The 23294-nt window shown below is 37.7% G+C and overlaps 1 protein-coding gene across 5 annotated transcripts in view; it reads left to right on the top strand.

The window, feature by feature from the left end:
* The window catches only part of FER (FER tyrosine kinase), a 192821-nt gene that overhangs the window by 110259 nt on the left and 59268 nt on the right, over positions 1 to 23294 (top strand). For all 5 annotated transcript variants that reach the window (XM_056324261.1, XM_056324263.1, XM_056324262.1 and 2 more), the window contains 3 exons: positions 8783 to 8839; positions 11901 to 12016; positions 13635 to 13729. In XM_056324261.1, coding sequence (XP_056180236.1) covers positions 8783 to 8839; positions 11901 to 12016; positions 13635 to 13729 — 268 coding nt within the window. The remainder of the gene's footprint in view (positions 1 to 8782; positions 8840 to 11900; positions 12017 to 13634; positions 13730 to 23294) is intronic.

Below are 23294 nucleotides of genomic sequence, written 5' to 3'. Positions count from 1 at the left end.
ATGTCTGTTTTAAAAATGTTTAGTATCTAATTGCCTTACTGCTAGTTGTTAACTTGAAAAAGTACCATTTTAAGAGTTCCTCATGATTGAAATTGTTAACAAAAATTAAAGAAAAATAATGCTAGGGGAATTTGAACACTAAGTATTCGTTCTGGGTTATGTTTTCCATTTTATTCAAAGCTGTTATAATTCACTGCAACTAATTTGTAAGCCTTCTTCCTGGCATAATAATTTGTGATTTCTTTGATGTGGTTTCTGCTAATGAAGGGAGATAGGCAGGAGGAAAACTGCTTCAGACTTGAGCTTATGTTTGGAAGAAATCTTGGGTAATGGTGATAACATTTCAGTCTCATAGGTCAGAAAAAGAAAAATGAGGTTGCATCTTGTACAGTGGTCATCTGCTGTTCATACTATGGCCTCTGTGGCCTTGCACGCAACTCCAGTACCTGCACCTCCGCTGAAGAAAGGACAATGCACAACTGATTCCCTGCTGGTTGGTCAAGGCTTGAAGCTTACCATGGTCCAGGGAACCATGAAACTTAACTAACATCATCTCATATCCAGAATACTTCATTTTACAAATAAAAAGAGAAAATTCTGGTTATTTTTGAAGTATTCTTCTTCACCGATGTAGGTTTTATTTCTTTAATTACTGGTTTGTTTGAATTTTTTGTGAGTTACAGTTAACTCTTGAAATAACTCTCCTCTGTGAAAATGCTTGTCTTTGCTGAAAACAAACAAGTATCCTGGACAGTCTCAGAAAGTCTGGAAAGGTACTTCAGTACTGGACTGTTGTTTATATAAACCCTCAGTATAGTGACTGTTAGCTAGTACCTGACCATTGGGGCAGGGTGGCAGTGTCAAGGCCACTTGTGTGAATTGCCTAGTTGATGACTTGTTTCTCAGTGTTTGGCCATCAGATCTAGCATTATATCCAAAGGTTAGATACAGTGATAGGATGCCAGACGTGTTACTAGTAAACAGCTGGCTCAGTAAGGACCCTGAGAGCATCTCCACTCCTGGCTGGGGCTCAGGACCAACATACAATAATGCTGCTGAGGGCTGCTCCTTCCAGACCTCAGCTGGAGGCTTCACCCCCTTGGGGAGAAGGTCCCAGGCAGGGTCGCACCCTGTCCCATGGGAGCCGCTTTCAGCTGAGGCTGTACTGCTCAGCCCCACCTGAGGCCCAGCTCTGCTGCCTCACAGCCCTGCCTGTGCCTGGCCATGCACCCTGTTCATCTGCGCCGGGACCCTGACCCCTGGCTGGCTTCTGGACTGACCTCAGCACCGCCTCGGTCATGGGGCTGTGTCTGATGCTGGTCCCTCTCACTCGCCTTCCCTCTGACCCTGACCCACAGGCTGACCTCCCAGCTTGACCCCAGACCTGCTTTATCACCACAGACTTGGCCGATCTGAACTTGAGGTTGACTGCTCAGGCTGCCCTGCTCCGTCACTGAGGGCAGCACGGTGGGTCCTGACTGGAGAACCTCAGCCCTGCTGGCTCCTGCAGCTGAGGTCCCCTGCAGCTGCTTAGCTCCAGGGAGCAACCAGCCCTCTCTACCTACACACTGCTGCTCCAGCTGCTCTGTAACTAACGAGAATAAGCAGGGAGTGGTAATACCATTGAACAAAATAGGTGGGAGGATGTGGCTTCAGAAGACATTAATACCTTTCCCATCCAGGGAAGAAGGAACCTCTTTGCCTGCTGTGGAAACAACCATGTACTAACGGGAGCAGTCTCAGTAGGGTTCTTGTGTGTCTTTCACTTTCCTTCAAAGAAGTGGCACTTTGAGGCAGTACCTTCCTGTCCTTTAGGTGTCTTGTCTTTTCCCTGGCATTCTTCCATAGAGAATCTCAAAGGCGTGCTTTTGTCAAGTATGTCCTCATGTCTGATAAAGGGTTATCTCCTAAGAAGCGCTAAAGCTCTGTCTGAGCTGAGCCACACCAGTTTTTGTGCTTGGCTGAGAAGTATGGCATTCATGTAATTCAGTTTCCCCTCCTGGGGGAAACCAGAAAACATAAATAAAGGAGAATTTGGTAAAGTTTCTGGATTTCTTAAGTAATACCATTTGGAAATAAGGTATATCATAAAGCAAAACCAAATATGCTCAAGCACTAATTTCTGTAACTGGATTTGTCTAAAGTGCCCAAAATTAACAACAGGAAAATGTGAACAAGCACGAGGTAAAAATTTACAGTAGTTTTACAAGAAGAGGGCTACATCGTAAGCAGCTTCTTTCTGGGGGAATAATAGTGACATTAACAGGAGTCCCGTCCTCTGTCATTCAGCTTAGTTTATGATTAGGTATGGAAATGTATGGATTTGCTCTATTTGGTTTAGAAGAAACTCTACTGAAGTGAGAATTTCTGTGATTTAGACTGATGGGCATTACAGTGACTATTTATCTATACCTACACTAAAGATTATTTTTATTCCCCATTTTGCTGTCACATTCCTTTTGTAACTTTCAATATCTTTCTCACGCATGATGAATCTGTAGAGTAACAGCATTTAACTGGAGAAATACTTACATTCTATTCCTGATCAGTGTTAAGCACTTACAGAAGATTATGTAGTTTATGAACCAACAGAAAAAAGACAAAAGACATGACTTAATTTATAACTTTTGCTTATGATATGCTAATATGCATCCATTCCTTTGTGTGCTTAATTGATCTATTTAATTATTGGTAGCAATGAAAATATTGAATGATGACATAACTCTGCTATTTGAGCAGAATTGGTGAGACAACATAGTTGCAGTAGGAACAGGCTTGTCCTTGTTACTATCCACCTTGCAGTACTGTTCATATTATAGTTCATTAATTAAAGTTAATTATGTGGACAAGTGACACTTTGTTTTGAAACAATATTTAAATGGATTTCTAACACATTGAAAAATAGAAAATTGAGTTAGTTTCATTTTTAATGCCAGAATTGTACACTGGTATGATGTAGATGACAGCATCTCTTCTCTTAGATTCTTTGTTACTGTCTGCTGAGAAAACCGCTTTGGTGCAGTTTAACAGGGGTTATATCACTGCGTAAGTGCCTTAAGATACTAGATAAAACTAATGTATGTGAAGCTCCAGCTTTTTTAACTTAATGCTTATATTTGAAATGCTTTCTTCAACTTGAGTAGTGCTGCGGGACAGAGGGACCATCTGCAGGTTCAGAGTTAAATTCACAGAGGGGCTTAGGGACCATAGTTGGAAGTGCTTCACTACCGTCACAGAATACAAAGCTCTGAGTTAGGCTTCCAGCCTCTATTCTCAGTGCGTAAGGGGTCATGTACCTTAGGAGGAAATTACAGTCTTAGGAGAAAATTACAGGCTTAGCTAGTGCTAGGGCTTAAGTACTTCTCTCTGCATAGGCGTTACAGTACTAAATGTCCTGCAGCAACCTGAACTTTTTCTCCTCTTTCGAAAAGTATCCTCAAGTGAATTAGTTTAGTTTTCAAAGGAGTAGGATGTACTATGAAAGCTGCCATCTCTTTATCCGAAAGCTCAATGATAGCACACAAAGTGAAGGCTATATAAGAGGCAGGGAAAGGAGGGTGAGGGGAGAGAAATTGGAAGTTTTGGGGTACAGTTTCTGTTGTGTTAATTGTGTGACAGTACATATCTTATGCAAATCTCATGTGGGTTGTCTGTCTGTTCCTGGTGTCAGGTTCCATTGCAAATACAAGTTAAAAGACTAAATGAACGGCGAGAAGTGCAATCAAAAAGAGTGCAGTATGCCAAGGATTGCATCGCTTCCTTTAGCTGTCTGCTTTTGAGGTCTGTGCAGGTGTTACCTGATGAGAAGTGAAAGAACAGTTCTGAAGCGATTCCAGCCAGCAGCAGAAAGCTTGTTGAAGCAGTACCTGCCACCTTTTCAGTCTGCTGTCTGAGCCATGTAGCCCATGTAGCCGTAGAAGTGACACGTATGATGAGTCACCTAAATCTAAGATGTAGTGTGTATACCTACAAAAGTAATTAAAGATTTCCATTCATAGAAAGCTTTTATAAGCAGCAAACTGTCAATTTATGTACCATTGAGATGAATATTCATTTACTGATACTTTGTGAAACTGATACTAGCAGGGCAGCACAATTTGAATACATTCATCAATAAAGATTTTTCTTTCTAAACCAAGCACAAGAACTTCAGTAACAAAGCTGATCAAACTTTGAATAATTCTTTGTGAAAAATCTGGCAGAACCATGATAATGTAATGAATGGATTACACTGGTATAATTTCCTGATACAGTGATAACAAATCCTTCAACAGATCATTTGATTCCAGTTGATGGTGCTGTTTTCTTTAATCAGTCCTCTGAATGATTATGCGTCAGATTTTTTCTTCATAAACAAGCCTTTGCAATGATATGTCAATATTTTCAAAAAATCATGCACTGAAGTACTGAATCCTTGGAATTAAGTGGTAAAAAAATCCATTAAATTTTAATTCTATAACTTGTTGGGTTTTGCAGTACTTATTTCATTGTTAAGAACTATTATGTTAATACCTCCAAGTAGTCATTGTGTGGGTTTTTTCTTTACAGCTTCCTTTGTAAATTGTTTTCTTAAACTGGAGCCTTACTGGTAAAGGAAAATGTGCAGTCTGATAGCACATCCTGTTTCTAGTGTAACAGCTTCTGAATGAGACATCCAATCAGAAAAAATTATCTAGAAAATCTGTAGCGAACAGAATATTTACGATTTTTAGCAAAATTGAGAAGAGGAGATGAAGGAAATACATTACTTATGATGTCTGATCAGTGAGGCAGTATTTTTAATCAATAATATGTATGGGAGAAAAATAAATTCATGGTTATTGCAGAGTTCCTCACAAGGCTGCCAGTACCTCACCCAGGGAAAATGAATGGCAAAGCATGGATCCCTTTTACAGAGCATGGTGGTATGGTAGAAGAATTCATGTGAGGGGCTGACAGGAGTTGGGTGCTGGAAGTTTGGCTCAATAGAGGTATTCAAGAGTCTCTAGAATGTGCACTGAGCACAGTTTACAAGAACAATGGTCTGTGTGATTTCATGAAGTTATGCATAAGAAAAAAGCATAGACATTGCAACAGCAATGATCTCACCACCACCACCACCCTCTGCCCTTTTTTTTCCTCTGCTAAATTCAACTCAGTCAAATGTGGATCTTAGTAATGAGTTGCCACCTTCCCAGCAAGGTGCACTGTGCAGCATAAATCTTCTGTAATCCTTTAATTCTTTCAGTTACCCAGAACGTCTCTGGATTACCTGCTGAATGGTTTTCTCCTTGCAAAAACAGGGAAACAGAAGTCAGTACTAGCCTGCACCTTCCTTAGGAGTTGACAGCAGACTTTATGGTTTGTGTAGGTCAAAGGAAATAGTTTGGATTCACAGTGCTGCCAGTGGGGAACGTTTTGTTAAAGGTTTAGCCCCCATCTGAAGGGGAAGAAAGATTTTCACAGTTTGAAAAAAAAAATAATGTATTACACCTTCTTTTAAGGTGATCTCAAGCTTTATGTTACAGAAAAGCCTGTTCGTAAAGCTTTGTACCCTGGTCATACGTAATGTTCTGTAATAGTGACCTAGAATTCAGCCATGGCAGGGATGAGTATATAAATATATTAGATAGATTTTTAAAATGGCTTTCTTACCTAGGGAGTCAAAATTTCCCGTATTGTTTACATGTCTCACTAATAACTAAAAAAATAATAATTATGCATAATGTTAAAGGCAATGTTGACTGTTGCAATGCTTTCTGTTAGGATTCAGTATTTGGCAGAATTCTTATTTATGTAATACTTGGTTCTCAGCATATAACATGGCTTCACATAGCATATTACAGGCAAGTTCCTCCTATAACAAAAAAGCAAATTCCCCACACAACACCCTTGTTGCTAAATTGGAGAGAGATGGGTTTGGTGGATGGACTGTTTGATGGGTAAGGAACAGGCTGGATGGCTGCAGGCAAAGATCAGTAACAAGTGGTGTACCTCAGAGGTCCATATTGGGACTGGTAATGCTCAATATTGTTATTAATGACATAGTGGGATTGAGTGCACCCGCAGCAAGTTTGCAGTTGACGCCATGCTGAGTAGTCAATTGTTACACTAGAGGGAAGGCATCCCATCTAGAGAGGCCTTGACAGGCTTGAGTAGAAGGCCCATGGGAACCTTGTGAACTCGACAAGGCCAAGTGCAAGGTCCTGCACTTGGGTCATGGCAATGCCCAGTATCAAGACAGGCCGAGTGATGAATGGATTGAGAGCACTCCTGCAGAGGAGGACTTGAGGATCCTGGTTTATGAAAAATTGGACACGACCTGCCAATGTGTGCTCGCAGCCCAGGCGGCCAGCCCTGTCCTGGGCGGCGTCAAAAAAAGGGTGGCCATCAGGGTGAGAGAAGGGCTTCTCCCACTCTGGCCCACTCTCATGAGACCCGACCTGGAGTACTGCTTTCATCTCTGGGGTCCCCAGTACAAGAAATACATGGATCTGCTGGATTGAGACCAGTGGAGGGCCACAAAAATGATCAGAGGGCTGGAACACCTCTGCTGTGAAGAAAGGCTGGGGTAGTTGGGGTTGTTTAGCCTGGAGAAGTGAAGGCTCCAGAGAGACTTTGTTGTGGCCTATCACTGTATGAAGGGAACTTACAAGAAAGATGGAGAGAATCTTCTTGCCAGGACTTGTAGTGACAGAACAAGGGGCAACAGTTTTAAACTGAAAGGAAGAGATTTTTTATGGTGATGGTGGCGAGACTCTGGAACAGGTTGCCCAAAGAAGCTGTGGATGCCCCATCCCTGGACATGTTCAAGATCAGGTTGCATGGTGCTTTGAGCAGCCTGACCTTGTGAAAGATGTCCCTGCCCACAGCCGAGTGGTTGGACTAGATGATCTTTGGAGGTCCCCTCCAACCCAAACCATTCTGTGATTCTATTGTCTGTTTACTTACAGGAGGTTTTTCTCTGTCTTTGAATCACAGGCTCATTTAGGTTGGAAGGGTATTCTTGAGATTGTGTAGTCCAACTCCTCAACTCGGGCAGTAGTAGTTCAGCTACTGTGGATTTGCCAGCACTGTGTTCAGTTTGGTTTTGAGTGTCTCTACAGCTGAAGACTTCAAGGTCTCTCTGAGTAACTTGTTCTGGTGTTGGACCACCCTCACACTAAACATGTTTCCTTATGTTTGTAACAACTTTCCTGTTTTCTAATTTGTGCCCATTGCCTCATGTCCTGTCATTGAGCATCACTGAGAAGAGTCTGGCTCCCTTTTCTTCATACCCTGCTGTTAGGTACTTATACGAATTGGAAAACTCCCGTTTTGCACCAGGAGGTACTGTTACGATCCCGGTAAGAGAGGCACTCTGAGTCTGTAAGGTATAATTTAAAATGCTATCTATAGAGTTAAGATTGTAAGGAGAGAATAGCGTAGACAATCTTGCATGCCTTTAGACAGTGGGAGTCCTGGAGGATGTAGGATTGAATGGGCCACTGATCCACATGCAGCATGCCAGGCACTCCCTGCCTGTAACAGAGATTCTCACATTTGGGTCATTTAAGCTATAACAGGACTTCCTTACAAGGAAACAACTCTGTCCATTATTTCTACTGGCAAACAGAAAGGATGCCCACATGAGAACTTGTTGGAGCACTTGCAAATGAAGGCAAGGCCACACAGGTGGTGCAATGGCTGGTCCCCAGCAGGAGCTCCCTGCAGGCTCCGTTGCAGTGTGCTGGTGGAGTTCATCCTGATGCCGAGGTTGTGCAGCGCGTCACTGACCTGTGCTCACTCCAGTTAGCTGATGTATGGATCAGCGACACTTTGGTTTACAACAGTATTCCGGTCAGGATCACTGCAGGTCCTGCATGGTCCAGAAAACCTGGTAATCTGATATATGTTAGGTGTACTTCAGAGCCACCAGTTTGGCTTGGTTTTCTGTGAGCTTAAATGAGAAATCGTTTAATGACTTGGCTTAAGCTTGTTTAGATATTTGCCTTTTTCATTAGTAATAAAGAATGCTTAGGACCTTACCACTAACATTAGAAGCACTAACAATGTGAGGTGATAAGTAGATGAGGTGCTAACAGAGAAATAAAATGGAAAAATAGTAAATATGGATTAGACTTAAAATACTCTACTGTAGCATTTTAAGGAAGTGTTTATTCAATACATCTGTGCAGCAAGAAGTTTATAATTGTTTTCATATGTCTTTAGACTGTTGAAGAATATTTGCAGTGTTGGTCAGCAGCAGCAAAGAGATACTTTAACTGGCATTTGTTATGTTGTCTTTTCAAGTAGTTGCCTGTAATATTTCAAGCTACCACAGAAGATGTAAGAGGTGCAAATACGTGTCTTGTTAATAAGTAGAAAAATCAGTACTTTTTCATACATGCTGAGGAGAATATTATTTTTTTTTGATACAGCAATAAATTATTCTATATACTAAAATGAAGTTTTCTTTTCTGATTTTGACTCAAGTAACTTTAAAAACAGGGTGCTAGTTACCATTTCCAGAGCTTGTGTGAAAAATTGCAGAGTGGTCTATCTACATACATACTGTCATATTGTAGGCTTAGACTTGTGATGGAAATTTGCTATATGGTATAGTTCAATATTTTATTGTATAGCAAGTTTTCTAAACTCTGTTTTGTAAACATTTAGATTTAAAACTTCCTGGCAAGCTTTTTATTTAGCAGTCTGAATATAATGCTTCTTTAGCTCCACTTCTACTGAGACGTATCTTACAGAAACTGTACCTTACGTATTTGCACAGACTTAAAATTCTTCTTTCCTTTTCTTTTGGTAGGATAAGAAATGGGTTCTCAATCATGAAGATGTCACACTGGGAGAACTACTAGGCAAGGTAAGTAATGAAGTAAGCTGAACAACATTTAAATAAATATATATTAATCATTAAGACTAGATATTTCCTGTTTGTCTTATCTTTTAAATTACTGTGGTATGCAATTTTTATATCAATTCTTAAATACACAAGATACAGCATTGTGCTTTAAATAAATATGTCACATTAACTGGTAAATGATACAATGTGTGTGCTGAAAGTGTTCAACTAGCATACATATTTTCCATAAGCTAACTAGATTTCTATAAAGCGTGATGTGGCTGTTTCACTTCACGTAGTCGTACCAAAAATGCTGCAAAATATAAAAACATAAATATTTTATATTTATATTTAATATAAATAAAAGTTATATTAAAAATTGATATAGTAAGATTATTAAATCAGTATTTGTTAAATTTTCATTGCTTTTGTATGACTTATTGAATATAATGTAACTTCACAATCATGTATGTATTAAATTAAGTTTTTGGTAGTGTAGTTTATGTCACAAATACTGCTTAGGAGCTATAAGTCTTTAAAGTCAGGTAAGCCCCATACCTCACTTATATTAGTTATTTATATGCTAATAATATAACTAATATTTTTATGTTAGTTTCAAGTGCCACTTTGGATGCAGTGTTCCAAAAGATTTCCCGAAAACTGAAAAACAGGCTTAAATGAGGGGGAGACAAGTGAAAGCAATAATTGCCTTCTTACTATGATACACACTGAAAGAATTGATAAACTGTTCAAGAAATGGGGGAATTCAGTACTGTCAGAAAATTCTGTTATCCAGGATAAAATCTTTTTGGCAATGAGATGACAAAAAATATTATTTGTTGGTAGGTAGAGCTGGGTCTGCATAGCATTTGTGTCTGCACAAAATACATAATGTACCATGACAGCTTCACATTGTTAAACAGAATAGTATCAGGGGAGAAAAATAAAGATGTTTCAGGCATTAAAAAAAACTTTGTCATGCTAAAAAGTAAATATGAATTAGTTTTAATGAATAAAGAAAGTTAAAGCAATCTGAAAATTGATTAGTTTACTAAACTGAATTTACACGTGCATTGCATGTTTTTGGCACAGAGCATTTTTAACATTGATTGGAGACAACTTGATGCTTAAAAGTGATTGTAGAAGGATACATTCTTTAAAAAATACAGAACAGGATAAAAACTGTCTTGGAACACAGTACAAATCTGTTATGCATCCCTCTCTAAAAATACAGTCAGACTAGAAAAGGTAAGAATGAAAGGACCATCAGCATGTGTATGACAGAATATTAAATAAACTACACAGCTGTTCACTATGGAAGTGAGAAACCTGAGGGTCTATAAGTCTTGAGTGTCCTGGAAAAGATGAGGAAAACCATGAAAGCCTAAGGCAGAAGACCATGCAAACTTTAGAAAAGACGAAGATTTTCCTTCACCTCAGGAGTAAATGGTCTGTTTATTTACTATTAATTCTATAATAACTCACAAAATGAAAGCTGTATGAAAGGAGCATGTTTTATTAAAAAACATATCTATATCTATCTGTCTATCTATCTATATGCACAATAATTAAATCTTTTCAATAAAGAAGAAAACCATTTTCAATACTGAAGTAGTCCTTAACATTGGTTCAGCTTTCACTGTGAAATACTTCTGACCAGAAGGCTTGAGGAAAAGTGTGTTGGGAATGACACAGCTTCTCACCTATGGGTACCTCATGCCACTTTAGATATCAGAGGTGGTGTCCTGGCCTCTAGAAGTGCTATTTTAGAAAGGCAGATTGCTGTTGTAGATCATAGGTTATGGCCTTGCTTGCCAGGTATGTCTTCCTCATCCTAGAGTATATAAAGTATTGGAAAGCTGCGTTTAGGCCTAAATTTCTTACCTTGTTGCTAGCAGCACATTATCTTTTTTCCATCTGTGAGTTTCTTTTTTCCCCTTGTCTGTCTTCTTCCTTTGGCAATAAAATACCATATTCAAATGCATAATGTAATGACATCTTCATTAGTCAGGAAAGACAGGAAAACATTTCTAGCAGAGATTTACTATTTTTTGAAGTCACATGCAGCCCCAGATACCAGGACACAGAAGTGGAATTCATGTGGAAATTTATCAGGCATAGATTTAAAATCGAGGTGTATTTATTCTTTGGGAAATACAAAACTCAGCTAAAAGTGTGAGATCTTCAGTTTTCTTCTTTTTCTTATCTTGGTTTTTTTCATTGATACCAGTGTTTTGTTCTATAACCCACACTTTCCTTCTTCCTTCAATTTGTGTCCTAATTTTATTTTCCATTTGCTTTTATTTAATTAAAAAAATACATCTGATGGAGATTATTCTGTGGTCTTCATTATTTCTGTTTTCTTCTATGAAAGCTAAAAAAATAAACAACTTACCCCACCTGGAGTTATGCTGTTGAAGACCTAAAAAATCTGAGGCCTCACACACATGCCTTACAGAGTAGGGCCGAGCATAGCTTTGAAAAAAAATGTGGATCACACAGCTTTTTCAGGGCAGATGCAACAATGTGGGTTTTTGCAGCAGTTTTAATTTATGATCAAAACTAATATTGAATGTGTTTGGGTTTCTTGTTTTGCATTTTTTTCTTTCTTGGATATGTGAGAATTTTTTATCTTATTTTGGTGTAGTTTATCCTAGTTTCACAGATCACTTTCTGGTCTCTTACAGACTGCAAATTAGAAACTATATATATAAAATACCATAGTGTGAAAATGAAAGAGAGCAGGAGTAAGAATAAGGAAAAAAGGTACTACTATCAGTGTCTGTTGACTGTAGAAGTTACTAAGAGGTTTTGTGAGAAAACTGTAATTACACAATTAATGTGTATTTTTCTGTTTCCAGCAAGGTCAAAGTAGAACTCATACACTGTGTCCATGTAATAGTACTACATCGGTGTGAAATACATTATGTTAGGGGCAGATACTGGAAGAAAACCTCATTTGCCTTCATAAACACGTTTCAGGGTTCTGTACCAGTTACATTAGCGGTTTGCATTATTATTCTGGATATTTGTGAAGATTTTGTTTACTTATAATGATTCCTGCCCCCTGCCTCGTTTTCAGGGTAATTTTGGTGAGGTGTATAAGGGAACATTAAAGGATAAAACTCCTGTTGCTGTAAAAACTTGTAAAGAAGATCTTCCTCAGGAACTGAAAATAAAATTTCTGTCAGAAGCCAGGTAGGTTCTCTGATTTTAATCGAAATATATACTTGTTATTGGGGTTTTTTTTCAAGGTCTGTTACTAGATGGATTTACAAAATCTGACCTTCAAAACCATCAAAGCAGTAGTCAAACTTTTTGCTTCCTTTCTACCCCTCAGTACACTCCACAACTGTTGCCCTGGTAATGAAACATAGGCATTTTTAATGTGTGAATGCAGTAGCATCTGCACTTGATGAAACTATCTCTTCAGCAGAGCAAGTTATGCCTATAAAACACACTTTTGTTGTTGTAAATGCTTCCATTTAAAACTTCTGAGATGTGCCATGAGGATTGGGATAAGAAGACTGGAAGATGCTGTTAATTTAAATGTGATTATACCAGTCATAAATCCTATCTGACATGCATGACTAATAGAGCTGATCAAATGTGGCTAGGTTAATATATAGACCCCATTTAGTAATACTCTTTTTCTAAGAAGAGTTCACTTCAGTGGAGATATTTTGTGCTGTGTCAGGCAGAATGTGATTGCATACTTATTTTTCAAATGGCAGTCATGCCACAATATGTTAAGTATTCTGAATATAGCTGATGTGGATAGGTAGGTTCTGAGGCCTCAGAGTAGAGGGGTGTGTTGAGATAACTTCAGAAGTGTTTAAATTAACCTGCTTCCTCTTCCTACAAAGCTTCATCTGTTGTCATTTTTACTCCCAAACTAGTATGATCCAATGTGGAAAAGTAAAAGATACTATCTACATTTAGAGAATGAAGTTAGACCACTATATCTATTGAATAATTTTAAGCAGCTTGTAACTTGGCAACTGCAAAGATCTTTCATTTGTTAAGCAGTGTGCCACTACTGGAGCAGTGTTAGTCTGAAAAAACATTATATGTGTTATTTCTCCCTAAATATGTATTTACCAGGTAGGTTAGTATTTTACTTTTGATCCCAGGAAAAAAAGGGAAAAAGAGGAGATGCTTTAAGTCAGGAAATTGTTTCTGACTTAAAAAAAAAAAAAAGGTACACGGACTCTGCAGAATTCTTCTTTGCCCTTCATTTCCCTTATAAATCATAGCATGCTGGTTTAGGCTCCAAATATTATTAGACTCTTGTGTAAGAAGATGTAAATGTTTTTGTTTAATTCCCAAAATTAAAATTGCTGTCCTTATATTCTTCTAAAACTTACTATATTAATTAATCTGTTCAAGTAAAATTGGAATGAATGTGCTTTTAAAAAGTGCAGCAGGGAAGTGTAGAGACATGCTGCGCATGCCTTTTTGATGTAGCTCTGCTTCTTGTCCACCACTGAAATGCTCTCTAATTACAAAGTTTCTTGAGAAACTGCAAATCTCTCAGTCCATTTTGCAGTTATATAGACAAACATTATGTAGACAAATGGTAAAATTATAATAAGAATAATATAGTGTTTAATCTTGATTTATTAGTGAATCAGTATGCCCTCCATCTCAAACAGAATGATGACTGATTTGTCATGTAGAGGTTTTTTCTTTATGATAACAGTAATGACATGTTCCATTAAAATAACATAAAGGGTTTGAAAGATTTTCATATAATATTTAATCAGTTTGTACAATACCATATATTAATATAATAAACTTCCTGTGTGTTTTGCAGAATACTCAAACAGTATGATCATCCTAATATTGTAAAACTTATAGGAGTTTGCACACAACGACAACCTATTTATATTGTTATGGAACTTGTTCCAGGTAATTTTCTTTTCCTTTTTTTTTTCCCCAGCATATTTTCATAGGTATTGTTTTCATAGTATAAAATGTATTGGTTTATACATTTATTTTTCTTTTTCTCCATTCTTATATATGTGATCTCAAAAGTCACCTGTTTTATGAATCGTTGGAAATATTGGGTTCTACTAACTTTGGAGTGGAGTGAGCTCCACAAATCTGTTGTGAGTTTTTCTGTAGCCATTCAAGACAACATAATTTGCTGAAAGGTATCTCAGCTGTGTCTTAATTTTCCTCCTGACAAGATACTACATGGTACTTCCCTTAAAATAGAGTTATGCAGTGAATGTTAAGATGGTTGTATTTAAAGAAACATTGTGGCTGGGTAATGTTTCGGTTTTGATAACTTAGATTTGAGTCATCTAATGGTAATATAAGAGGTTTTTTCTTTACCAAAATATGTTGTTCAGTTTATGGGTTGCTTTTGATTTATTTTTGGAATTTTGAGTTCATATTATTCAATAATGGCTGGATACAATTTCAGGTTGTTGGGATGATTAACAATTTTGGGCAGTTTTACCTCTTTGTTGATTTTTTCAGCAGCTGGAAAATGTGTGCATTTGGTAGCCTCTTGTACCACCTAATATGCAACACTGTATTTGGTTTATATATCACTGGATTTGTCTTCAAAATTATACAGTAACCTTTTTTAAGAACCATTTCATTCATGAAGACTTAAATTGTTTATAATTCTTGAGTACTGGCTTTAGTACAAGAGCACTGATGAAAAACATTTGACCTAATGGAATTTTCTGCCTCTATTCAATTAGGTTGTATTATATTAGATTATTTTATTTGTACGTGTGATTAACTTTATTAAAATGGAGACTAAAACCAGTGTCCTGGTTTTAAGGAATACTTTGGTAATCAGCTTCTCCAGACATCTCTGAAGATAAAAACAAATCATAATCTTTTAATACTTTCATCATCCTGGTTCAGGGTTTTCAGAGCCTAGGACAAGTAGTTGAAACATACTAATACAATTTAAGGAGGAATTAGTGAGAACCTTTCTCTGATTCTCCTGCATATTTTGCAGTCCGAGTCTATCCAAAATTCTTCTGTCTCATTGCATTTGCAAGGAACTTCTAAATTCTTAGCCTGTTTTGCTGGTCTGTAAGTCCTCTGGGTAGCTTCCATGCATGCCTTACCTCAGAAAGACTGTACTGTGTTCAAGCCGTCACATATTTCCATATTCTTTTACACCTGTGCTAGCATGCCATGAAACTGACCAAATCAGCTAGAAATCATAAGGATACCAGCTCTGAAGAAGTCAGCACAGGAAAGACAAAACACTTAGATCACTTCAGGGAAGCAGTGACTCTGACATTACTGGTTTTCTGTTTTCTAATGGCGAGTTTGGGTGCAATTACCTACAAAAACAAAATTATTAGTGCACTGATCTGGTGTTTAATGATGCCCTTTGAAGAAAGAATAGTGGTAGGCTTGTTGACCTGCATTTAACACTTAACTTTCTCAGTATGTGCTTTGTCTGTCTTTTGTCTTAAATGCTTGAAGGTGTTCAAGCAGTTTACTCTGACATTCTTTTTAATAACTATTTTTTTTTATTTAATAATAAAAAATCATTTTAAAATGGCATGGTTTAGCTTAGAACTGTATTCTGTAAGTATATGGCTAAGAAGGCATGTAATTAATAAATGTCTGACAGTCTTTTCCCTGAGGAAAAAATTAGAAACATCTCTGTAGAACGTGGGGTTTCTCCTGTGTTTTCTGAGTTCAGTTTAATGTTTGCACTTTTTCTACTGTTTTTATATCTCAGATACATGTAGGTTATACAGTTACTGTGTCTTTTGAGACTGTTGTCATGTGGCTCAGTAGCAGCTAATTCTGCTTTTCATTCCAGTTTCAGATTTCAATTCAGATTCTTAATTTGTTCAGGTATTAAAAACTTATTTTGAAACTTGGCACTTTATGTAGAAATGTGCTGCTTTGTTAGTGATTCTGTCATAAACTGTCTCTGCAGAGAAATCTTTTTCCTTTGTTGCAAATGTAAATGGGATTACAAACTATGCATCTGGATAAAGTCATCAGAGAAAACAATAGAAAGGTGGCAGATGCATATTGAAGCATCTGTGCATCCAGTGTTACATGCAAAAATAGCCCAGACATTGCCAACAGATAACAGAGAAGTAAAGCAAGTTGTCAAAGACAATTACCCTTTGTAGGCAGATGTCTTTTCCTGGGAAGGGGGGGTGGGGGTGTCAACATAACAAGTGGCATGTGTCCTAAAGCCATCACATCAATAAAGGCTTTTCAAGATGAATGATTTCGGAGGGATTAACTGAAATATTAAATAAGGTAGCAAATTGTGTTATGGATATATAGCCAAAGTGAAAAGGTAGATGAGAAATTATATATATTAATGAAAAAGAAGCATAATTTACTTACTGTTCACTTACTTGATGGTGGCTGTGCTGATCTCACTGTTATGTGTCCACTCAGCGTCAATCCATTGTAGATGACGTCAGTACAGAAAGACTGTGTTAATCTTTTTTACAATCCACCACCTGTCAAGAAATGAGGGAAAGAGCTTAATGTGATGTGTTTGTGTATTATATACATCTCTTTCAGGGATGAGTATGTGGAAAAACACATCCTATCTCCTTGCCGTTGGCTCAGTTGTTAGGCCCAGGCCTGTTCTCAGTCTTGTCCTGCAGGTCTTTCTGCAAGAGCCTCTACAGGTGGGAAGGGGGGGAACATCCTGTAAGCAGAATATTGACATCTTTTTCTGTGTTTGGTTGGGGTGAGGTTACTCCAGTCCTTCTGGCTTCTCAGACAATATCTATTGAAAAAAACAGTCCTTTAAATTGAGAAAGGAAAAGGCTAGGAATGACAGAACTTGGGGTTTTTTTTTGTTACTGTAACCATATTTTTTTTAATGGTACCATTGATGATGACATGAATTTAGGATGCTTTATCTACTAGATTGAAAACAAATGAGTAAGAGTCAATGATTTTTTTAAATTTAAGCTATGCATGATTCTTGTATAAGATGAGGGACTCCAGTAAATTGGTGAAAGAGCGTTGCTTCTGAGAACTCAGAAATCATAACAAATGCTTTAATACAGATGTGTTTTACAGTTATCTAATAAAATATGCCCAATGGCCATTACTAGGTAAGTTTCTTTCTTACATTTTAAAAATTTATTTTAAGGAATGTGCATTTTAATATAGGAAAAAAACCTACTGGAATACTTTTTAAAGAGCTGAGTTCTGTTTTCCAGGTAAGCAACTGGTACTATTGCCCAAGTAAAGACTTAGAAGAACTAGTTTCTTTGAATACAGGAGAGAACATTATGGCAGTTGTTTTTTATTTTTTTTTGCATACGTGCCACAAATAAAAATCTCAGTAAGATAGAGTGGCTACCTACAAATAAGAAAATCCCAAGCAGTATTCTAAAGAGCGTTTTTTGGGAGGTATATGCTTCTATTTTGTGTCAGATAGTATTTATATGTTCTGTAATTTAGACCTATTACTGCTTTCTAAAAACTATTCTTCTAATTGATAAAAAATAAACTAATTAGAGTACTCCCTGTCATATATAAACAGAAGCTAAAATGTATGTAGCAGCAACAATGTCCTTCATATATACATGGAAGTTTACATGTATAGAAGAGATGTGACATAAAACTGCCATTCAGGAATTCATAATGAGAGTTACTGAAAAAAAATCAATAATTTTTGAAATTCCAAGCAAGTTGTACTCCCTCCCCTACCTTCCCAAAATTGCTAAGATAACCACTGAAACTGAGTTGAAGCGTCCTTAATATTTTTTCTTATAAACATTTTATGTATTTATGTTTTTTATATATATATATATAAAATGTATATATACGTTACCAGAGAACAATAGAAAATTCTTATTTGCAGGCTTAAGTTATGCTAGCTAGTTGCTGTGAAAAAGCAATTTGGCAAAGCAGATGGTTTTAAAATGTTGATTTGTGATTGCATAGTAGATAAATCTGTAATAACCTTTAAAGCACTCTTAGCAAATACTTAGTTTTATTCTTTTTTACCTAAATGACATTGAAATATTCACTAAAAAGAACTAATGCCCAGATCCTTACAAGAGCCCAATGCTGAAGTGGCTGTGTGGCTTCCCAGCTACTATAAGAAAAATTAATCTGTATTTTACAGTGGCATAGTTTTTTCTGTGAATTTTTTAGTAGACTAAGAACTGAGAAAACAACTCTATTTGGAAATTATCTCTGTATTACGTTTTGTTAATGGAGAACTTCCCATAGAGATTTCTTCGTTTTCTTTGGTAGTTCTAACTCTTTCTCTGTGACAACTATAGTTATCAGTTTGAAAATATTAAGACTATTAAAAAGAAAGAAAATTTTAGGAGTACATCACCCATGCATTTATATGCTGATTTTTTTTATGCATTTTGTGTTCCTAATAAAAGTTGGACTTCAATTTCTCTTTTGCTGTGTGCTGACCTTTGTTTTTATTTTCTGATTTCATATTGCTAGTGTCTGCTCTTCACATTCTATTAGGACTCTTAATTTAGGATAGCCCTGAACAATGTATATGTGCATGCCCTCTGCACTTGCAGTAAGTCAGATGTGCTGGTTTCTAGATACAGAGGTTCAGGTAATCTCAGCTCCTTGAACATGTGGTGTGATGTCTTGAGCCAGAGGGCATGTGATGTGAGATCCACATTCAGTGTAACTTCAGTTCCCTGCAGAGTGAGCTGCACCATCTAATTTGCTGAGCATTTGCTTATCATCTGCATAGCATATGCAAAGTAAGTGGGATGCATCCAGTGGAGGACTGTGTTCTGATAGTAAGCTGTTGTGCAGATAAGAAGCCTATAAACTTGGTTTATGACCTAAGCTTTACCAATACCTGGGGAGAATACAGTGGCTAAACTCTCCCTACTGATTCTGACTCCAGGGAGGCTACTGAGTAGTGAAAAACAGTATTTGCCAGTTTCTTCTTCTGTCTCCGCTGCCCCAGAGCAGATTTGAGATGCTGTGTTAGCATATAGCTAATGAGAAGTCCATGCCAAAAAGGCATGTTTGATTTTACAATACAGTGAAATAAATCTTACTGTAGTTGCAGTGTCATGCAGTGAATTTTAAATACTGCATTGAAGGAGCAGAAATTATTCAGATGAACTCCAGGAAACGTAGAGTACAACTCTCAAGTTGATGTATACTGCCCAGGATTTTCATACCTTTCAAAAGTGCTGCTTGGAAACATTAGGTTATGGAACCTGTTAGTATTACAAAGAACTCTGGTGATCCCATATGTTGCTATAAATTATTTTCTTTGTACTATTCTTCCTTTTCTTCTTACTACTTTATAATGAAATGTCAGCTAAGACGGTTTGGTAAGGTTTGTTGCAAAGGTAGTATTTGACGGAGTTTTTTTCTGATATCTTCTGATCTGAAAATGTGAATATGCATTATTTCATAACTCAGTATAGTAACTTTTTAATAATCTGTTGTGATACATTTTAAGTATTCAGTTTATCCTAAGACAGACAGAAGATGTTAAAGTGAGAACTGCTAATGAATTTTGGGAAAAGAAACCAGGTATGTTGAGATTTGCCAAATCCTTGATGTTAGTATAGCGCCATGAGTTTGTATTGTCATATGGACTTGGCTAGCCTGACTGAAAAGTAATGTAGAAAAGGTGGGCTACCAGTTCAGTAAGGTTTGCTGTATATTTGAGACTCTGAATGTAGTCTATAGCCTTCACCACAGGAATTTTCTAGTATAGATAAGCCTTTGTTAGGGTTGGCTTCCAAAATGAGGAACAGCAGAACCTTGTGTAGAAGTATGGTTTGTAGTATGTAAGAAAGTATGTAATTTTTTTGTGATGCCACATAAATCTAAAAAATAGAGCTTTTTACTCATATTTTCTGGGTTAATGTATTCATTTTAATTTGCTCTGTGCCTCTTTTCCCAGTTGGTTTTTTTGCGCTTCAATCCTGCATTGTTGACCTTAAAACTGAGGAAAGGGAAGTAATTATGAGGAACTGCTTTGGTATTCAGAACAGGAGAAGAACAATTTGCCATTGTCTCTTAAGGCCACACAGGGCATGAGGAGTTTTCATAACAGCTCATTTTTAGCAAATTTAGGTGATGATCAGAGAGACTGCCTGGAATACCGCTAGCATTATCTGTAAGCTGGCCGGCATCCAGGCTGATAACCTGAGACAAATGGATGCCGGATTTTGATGGGGTGTAGGGAAGATTATCAGGAAAATGGTGAAGGAGTTGTTAAAACCTGCTTCCTGTTCTTTTCTCCTTCCAGAGTGAACTCAGCATCTTTTCACGGAAAAAGATGGAAAAAGAAGAAACTAGAATACTCTTCTCTTGTACCCTTCCTCACTGTTATCTTCCTGTCTTAGGAAGGTCCCAACTTCTCTCCTAGTGATCATGGACCTTATAGTATTTCTGCTTTGAGAATAAGGGGGTTTAATATACTGAAACACTCAGGATCACTTAATTGTGTTTTCATCTGCTCTTAATTTATCATGCAGTCTCCCATGTAATCAAAAACAAACTGGGGGAGTCCCTTTAAACTTTGGAATTTTTTTTCTCTTCCTAGGTTTAGGGGAAAAACAAACCAAAATAAATGTAATCTGTAAGATACTAAAAGCAATCTCAAGCCACAGTTTTTTTCTTCTCCTTCTTCATGTTCATTTTAATTGAATTGAATTTTAATTTGCCCTGAAGTGAGAACTTAGTTTAGAGGTAGGAACTTTTTATGTTCATGAGCTGTGTGTTCTAGAGTAGGGCATTTTGAAGATAGATGTGTAATCCTATGGTGCAGTTACAACTTCATGCAACTATTTCAACAGTTGATCTTGCAGAACTTTCAGAAGTGCCTCTGTCCCTCTAGCAAAAAGAGTCTGCTGGAAGGCTGATTGATGCTGAAAAAAATGTTAACTTTTAATTTTATGTTATGTGATTTAACTGCTGTGCTTTCTACTTTGTATGGTGTCTTTTTTTTCTATTTCCTGCTTCTGAAGGCAGAGAGATCTTCACGATTTTTTCCAATTGCTTCTCTTTAGAGATCCCTGAATACTTAATGAAGTCCGGCATGATCTGCCTTATTGGTTGTATAGTACACCTTCAGTAGCTGACTTTCGCCACCAAATTTCAGATCTGTGTTCTGTCTTGCAGACACATCCTGAATCTTTACTGCATGCTGTCAAAAGTCAGTGCAACAACAACAAATGGTCATTCAAATGCTAGACAAATTCAAATTAGAGATAAGGTGCAGATTTTTACCAGTGATAGTGACTGTCTGGATTATTCCATGCAATTCTTCTTTTTTTTTTTTCTTTTTTTTACCTAGCCAAATAAGTTGTCTCATTCAATACCCAGCTGTTGCTAAAGCCGTATTCTTGTCTACCCTACAGCTTCTCTTCACAGAAATATGATCCATGTCTGTTTCTTTAGGTTTTGTCTCTTACTGTATCCTTTCCTTCTGCACCCAAATAAGCTTCCAGCTTCCATTTTTTGTTGTTTCTACTTCTCTGTAACCTCTGCCATCTTCTCTCTTGTTGGGCACATCGTCCTGTGAACCATACACCCCCCTGTGGATTCCTTCTTCCATATATAAGTCCAACTTCATCCTCTCACCCCGAGTCCTCTTGTACTACACACACATGTACATACACATACAGACCCCATGTCTTCTTCCCCCCTTCCCTTCTTAGTCTTGTACGTTGATGTGGGCTTCTATTTGCTACATGGTTTCCAGCTGTGAAGATACAAAGAGAAGAGGGGGAACAGTCAGATTCCTTTGTTGGGGTGTAGGTAGTGGTGATTAAAAATTCCTTGCAGCTCAGAGTTTCTCTATTTGATAAAACAAGACCAAAGCCTCACTGTACAGTATTCTTTTGAGACTGGAGTTTGATGTTTATCTTTTCAATTATTTTAGGCTTTGATGATACTTTATTTTATATCAGGATCGTACAAAAGTAAATCAGCAAGTAGATGAAACTAGAAAATCTGTTTGAAAACTAAATAAAAAAACCCAATACAAAAAATCAGCAGATGTTTTGATAGCTACAACAATGTCTATATCTGTCTTATTTCTTTGGAATTCCTTCACATTATTATTTTTGCTTTACCTACAGAAACTCTTTAAGTAAAAATATTTTTTTATGTGCCTGTATTTAAATGTTCATAGTTTTTCTTTAGGTTAAAAAAACCCTGCTCTTCATGTATGGTCTGTTTCACACAGACTGTCATGACTTTCTAATCTGGAATAATTTTCAAGGCCAGTGATTATTGTTTTTTAAGCATAATCCAATTATAGGCATCAATGAAACAAAACTGCATGGAAGTCTTCCCGGGGGAAGATTATCTCCCTTTTAGTTAGCTTCCGAAGTAGATTCTATCCACCCATTTATAGTCCTATATACTAATAGCCACAATACCACGATACAAGTAAGTCCAGGCAGTGTTATTTTATGCAGCACAAAGGACAGGAGATGCTGGCTGTTGATGTCTCACTATGATTTCTGGTTACTTCTTGGCAGATAATGACAGACTTCATTTTTTGGACAGGCTTTTATGGTAGGATCACTGGCTTCACGCTCTAGCTTCTTTGATCCACCTTAAGTCTAAGGCAAGTTTGCTGACCATTATCAGTCACAGGATCACAGAATCACAGAATACTTGGGGTTGGAAGGAACTTCTAGAGATCACCTAGTCCAACCCCTTCCTAAAGCAGGTTCACCTACAACCAGGTGCACAGGACCATGTCCAGGCAGCTTTTTCAGTGTGTTCAGAGGAGACTCCACAACCTCTCTGGGCAGCCTGTTCCAGCACTCTGTCACCCTCAAAGTCACATTCAAAAGGAATGTCTTCTGTTGCAGTTTGTGCCCGTTGCCCCTTGTCCTGTCGCTGGGCACCACTGAAAAGAGCCTGGCCCCGTCCCCCTGACGCCCACCCTTAAGGTGTTTGTGTGCATTGGTAAGATCCCCTCTCAGGCTGCTCTGCTCCAGGCCAAACAGCCCCAGCTCCCTCAGCCTCTCCTCATCAGGGAGATGCTCCAGTCCCCTCATCACCTTCGTAGCCCTCCGCTGGGCCCTCTCCAGCAGTTCCCTGTCTCTCCTGAACTGGGGAGCCCAGCACTGGGCACAGCACTCCAGATGTGCCCCACCAGGGCAGAGCAGAGGGGGAGGATCACCTCCCTCGGCCTGCTGGCCACGCTTCTCCTGATGCCCCCCCCAGGATCCCACTGGCCATTAGTATGGCAAAACCTTACATGATTATAGCAACTTTAATTTGCTTTGCTTAGCAGGAAAAATGATGTTTTAAGTGGATTTTACAATAGTACTCTGTAGGCAGTTGAAAAACCTTGGGTTTACTTACAGTTTCTGTTACTACTTATGTAAGAGGTTTTTTAAAAAATGAAAGCACTTCACTCCACTCAAATGATCCATTAGTTGAAAGTGAAGGCACACAAAAGGAAAAGGAGTGCTTCAGCATTTCTAAACTCTTACATTTTTAATGGTTTGTCAAACAACTGCTTACT

Source organism: Falco biarmicus, chromosome Z (assembly GCF_023638135.1).
Source record: "Falco biarmicus isolate bFalBia1 chromosome Z, bFalBia1.pri, whole genome shotgun sequence".
Taxonomy (NCBI): domain Eukaryota; kingdom Metazoa; phylum Chordata; class Aves; order Falconiformes; family Falconidae; genus Falco; species Falco biarmicus.
Note: the sequence above shows the minus strand (reverse complement) of the source record. Positions and strands in the feature narration are given on the sequence as shown.